The 4,434-nt window shown below is 35.9% G+C and overlaps 1 protein-coding gene across 1 annotated transcript; it reads right to left on the bottom strand.

Moving 5' to 3' along the window:
- Positions 1–840: 840 nt before the first annotated feature.
- On the bottom strand, positions 841–3,818 carry LOC126100412 (innexin inx2-like). Its single transcript, XM_049911007.1, has 2 exons — positions 3,597–3,818; positions 841–3,508 (listed from the first exon to the last, which is right to left on the bottom strand). The coding sequence occupies exon 2, from the start codon at positions 3,249–3,251 to the stop codon at positions 2,169–2,171; it is 1,083 nt and encodes a 360-aa protein (XP_049766964.1). The 5' UTR covers positions 3,252–3,508; positions 3,597–3,818; the 3' UTR covers positions 841–2,168.
- Positions 3,819–4,434: the final 616 nt, after the last annotated feature.

Raw genomic sequence — 4,434 nt, 5'->3', positions numbered from 1 at the left:
TTTGTAAACGTATATGTGACAACACGTCTAGTGTTGCCAGAACTCTAGAAATGTTTCACATACAGCAGTTTGTGCTTCCAATGATGAAAGCTGTCAACTGCACTGTCAGCAGTTGGGGATCTTGCACCGACCCCGTACTGTAGTTTTGTTTAACAAAACAATTTTCTGGAATTAAAATCCTGAACTTCAACACTATTAGCAACTGAACATGCACCATAGTTCCTCAGTCTATTAATACCTCATTTTGAAAATAATCCCTACCCTGTGGTTACACCATTTTCTACTGTATACTTTTTCATGGTATTTTAGTGCAGCAAGGACTGTACAATAACACGTGGAATTTATAAAGTACAAGACAGCCATTAGACTGACATTTTTGCATCAAGCCAAAGAGCACATTTTGACAACTCAGTTGCTAGAAGAGCAAGGATCTAGGTTTGTCTAACTGTCCCACACACATTTTTAAATCGTCAGTTTCATTATAGCATACATAAATATGCAAAGAGAATAAACTCTTGTGGACAAACTGACATTCCACTTCGTAAGAAGTTATCACAGACAGTCAGTGCAACACAGAAGTAACATTTCAGAAATAATTCTCTTACCCAAATAATTATCTTCACAAACATTTCAAGGGCATTGCAACAATACATATATCAAACATATAGGACCAACTGTTTAATCTCATTAATCTTGCAATAGTACTTATTTTTGGAGTCTGCAATGAGCAGAATATTTCAAGTCTAATCTAATCTAGTGTACTCATGTCTGCACTAGCCTGTTAAATGGGAAGGGCAGTAATGTAAACACCTTAAATGAGCAATTAAATTTATTTCTACACAATTTATTATATAAAAGTACAAAAAGTAAACACTGTCTCAATAAATTTATAGAAAATTTTCTTCCTACATGTAAAACATGGATTAACAAGTAAAGATATTGCTTGGAAGACATTAAGATGTAAACATAATGATTACATGTACATCTTTAATCAGGAACAGATGAACACAAACATGAGCAGATCTTCAAAAACATTTCATCACCAACATAAAACTTTCATGATTGGTTACTCAACAAAATTTTTATCTTGGCAAAAATACACAAAGTCATTTTCAAAAATGAAATAACCAACAACATAATCAGTGGCAAGATCTACAAAAATAAATTCTTAAGAATGTTACACAGTCCACTGAATCTACTTTGGAATTACACAGCTGCCTTGTAAAATGCATCAACAGCTGCCTTGTAAAACACTTCACGTAAAACAGTCTTACCATATTCGGCACAGTTCATTACTTGTATTACATGTATACCACCAAACGGATAAAAGCTATAAGCAAAATAATTACAATGACATGTAAATCCACTTCTTAAAAAGCAGGAATGTGTTAATGTTCTTTATGCAATGAAAAGTAATTGTAAGGAATCAAAGTTTTAACAAATTTAAACTAAAACAATAGAAGTCCAATAGCAATTATATGCCCCTTAACACTTTGGCAAGAACATACAATAGAAGCAAGATTAAGCGCTAAAATTCTGATTAATATTCTAATGATATCCCTGCATTAGGGAAAAATGAAAAGTGACTCAGAAAAAACATAAAAATAAAAGAAAAAATATTCCAGGACATCAGGTCCTTGTGTCAATAATGACTTCAACATCTATGCAAAAATTAATAAATTGCATACAACAGTCTTTAGTTCATCACAGCACTAATTTTCCTTCACCATACACGCTAGTGGCCCACAAGAATAAAACAAAACAGGTAAGTAGGAAATTCCAACTGCATATAACCAAGCGACCACTTAAAATGATTTACACTTTCACATTCCATCTGTGCACACATTTAAGTCAGCTATATTGACGGTGACTAGAAAAAGAATTTTGGATTGAGACATCTAAAACTGTAAAACAATAAATTTGAACTGAATGGTTCTCAAAAGCAAAATTAAGAACTTAAGCAGATCTTTTGCACATTTGCCATAATGCTGAGCTTTCAAAGTTTTCTGTATTGTAATGTACTAAAGAAAATTGTATGTTCACATCTCAGCATTTTCAACCTAATTTAACAAGACTCAAAAATTTAACACACTTTCAGATTCTAAACCTTTAAAAAAATTTTTGCTCTGGTAAAAGCCGAGGCACAAGTGTAAAATGGAGCATTAGTCTCAAGCAGGTTGCTTCATGGTACTCAACTTTCCAGCAAGATCCGCAATGAATTCTTTGTAACAAAGAGGTTCTATATTTTTCCCAAGTTGGTATAAAAGCAGCCAGTCACCAATTTCACAATTCTTAGCTATTATTTCTATTTGGCTTTGCAGGGCAAGGCGAGAACGGGCACGAAGAAGATACATACGCATACGAGAGCCAAACATAACAGCAAATCTATAAGCAACACCAATGCCAGACAGAACAGACAATATTATGAACCAGAACCACAAAAACACATATATTTTCTCATTGACAATATTTAAAGGCAAGACACAGAGCCCATCAAAGGTCTGGACAGATCCAGAAGGACCATACTTGTGGAATGAACATTTGGTTACCTTAGGAAATACTCTACTCATTGCATCTGTCCTATGTTCAGGCTCCATCTCTGTGAACTTGACAACATCTGCACCATATGTTGTAAATTCGCCATCCAGAAAAAAGTCCATAAAATAAATCTGCCCAAGGACATTGATAAAGTTCAAGGCTTCACACAGAAAATACCGGTAGGCATAGAAATTGTGGGTATGCAAAGTGGTAGAAAAATATTCCACCAACAGCTTCTTTTGTTCGTTTTTATGCTGTTCAGGTACAACTGGACTATGCAGTTCGAAGGCAAGCATCTTCAGACGCCCTCCTTCCCACGTCTTCCACAAGTATCTTGGGATATAGAACAAAATTGCTTGAAAGAACAGCACAAAGCACACCCACTGATAGTATTTATGATATTTCACTTCATCTTGGCCACTCACGTGTGAGCTCACTCCTGGGTGTGCAACTTCCTTGCCTACCTTTCCATTCAAACGATTAGGAATGGTAAATGTTGAATAAATCCAGCAATAGGTGTCCATTACATGAAGTGGAATTTCATCTACAATACAGTCTATCGGGTCGCCAATATATTGGCGTGAAGTTACCAGCAAAGAAAATGCAATTAGAATGATAACCGTGGCTTTGTAATGCAAGCGGAAAAGGTTATTGTCAATACAAATAGAATCGAGCTTTAGAAGCCCTTTCACGGAGCCGAATACATCAAACATGATGGTTTTCTAGGAATAAGCTGTTTGCAGTGTCTAAAAAGGAATATTCCACAATTCACTTATTCTCGTGGCTGCAGCAAAATTATCACTTTTATGTTATACAGAGAAACTGGATTGCAGCTGCAGTTACGTCTTCCATTCAACATAAAGAAACCGCAAAGCTAACATCGTCCATGACTCGTCCAATGTTCTTCGAAGAAAGAAAAGAAAAACTGCTTACGTTCTTCAGACACAATGTGAAGATGCACCGAGGTATGCTGAAAGTCGCAATGTAAATCAAACTGGCAGAATTCCACAATAGATATGGTATTCACAGGAAACAACCACCTTAATACCCGCACTCACCCACTGCCTGTTCATCTATGAAACATTCCTTTCACACTTCCGCCAAAGAACCTTCCTAATTTGCGGTATACGAACAAAGCGAAGTGAACACAAATACCTCAATGAACTGTAAAATATGTAGTCAAAGAGTAGATAAAATATACGTCATAAGTTCTATCCTGATAATCGTGTTTCAGCTATGTTTCGTCCGACAGAAATTGCAACATTCATAGTGAAATCGAACGATCATGTAGTTCCCGTAGTTAGGTACCAACAGGATTCGGTTTACTTTGAACGGTCTTGCAAAGCTACGTATTACTAATGTGAGAGTTTACACGATCAAAGTTAATGTACACAAATTTCTAGAAATATGTGAAGAAACATTACAAAAAATATTTGCTGGCGTTTTCTCTTGTTGAAAATGGACGTCGTAACTGCAATTAAAACACAAATGAGAGTGACTCTCTATGCACTCCACTGCATACACTATTACAAGAATATTGCTTGTGCAGCGTATTGCTTGTTTGGAAATGGGTTATTCAAAAATAACATACAGGGCAACGGACAGGATACGTAAATACACAGGAAGATTCGTATTATACATAGGGCCTGTTGGCCCTAGAGGGCATACTGGTTCTTGGTTTTCAGTAACATTCTGTTACATCTGTTTCAGATATTGCGGTTACAAGTTTTTATAAGAGTATTCTTTTGTACAATATTTTAACAATATTACAATTCTGTTTTTATTTATGCCAGGTATCAGCAAGGTCGATTTGCTTGTGGATGACAGCTCCTTCTTCTACCCGGCATTCGTTCAGTGGAAAACCATCAGAAAAACCAACAGCAGAGCGGCATCTGG

The sequence above is a fragment of the Schistocerca cancellata genome, chromosome 9 (assembly GCF_023864275.1).
Source record: "Schistocerca cancellata isolate TAMUIC-IGC-003103 chromosome 9, iqSchCanc2.1, whole genome shotgun sequence".
NCBI classification, from domain to species: Eukaryota; Metazoa; Arthropoda; class Insecta; order Orthoptera; family Acrididae; genus Schistocerca; species Schistocerca cancellata.
Note: the sequence above shows the minus strand (reverse complement) of the source record. Positions and strands in the feature narration are given on the sequence as shown.

Excerpts from the sequence above, each read along its gene's own strand:
- LOC126100412 (XM_049911007.1), bottom strand. The coding sequence starts at position 3,251 with ATGTTTGATGTATTCGGCTCCGTGAAAGGGCTTCTAAAGCTCGATTCT.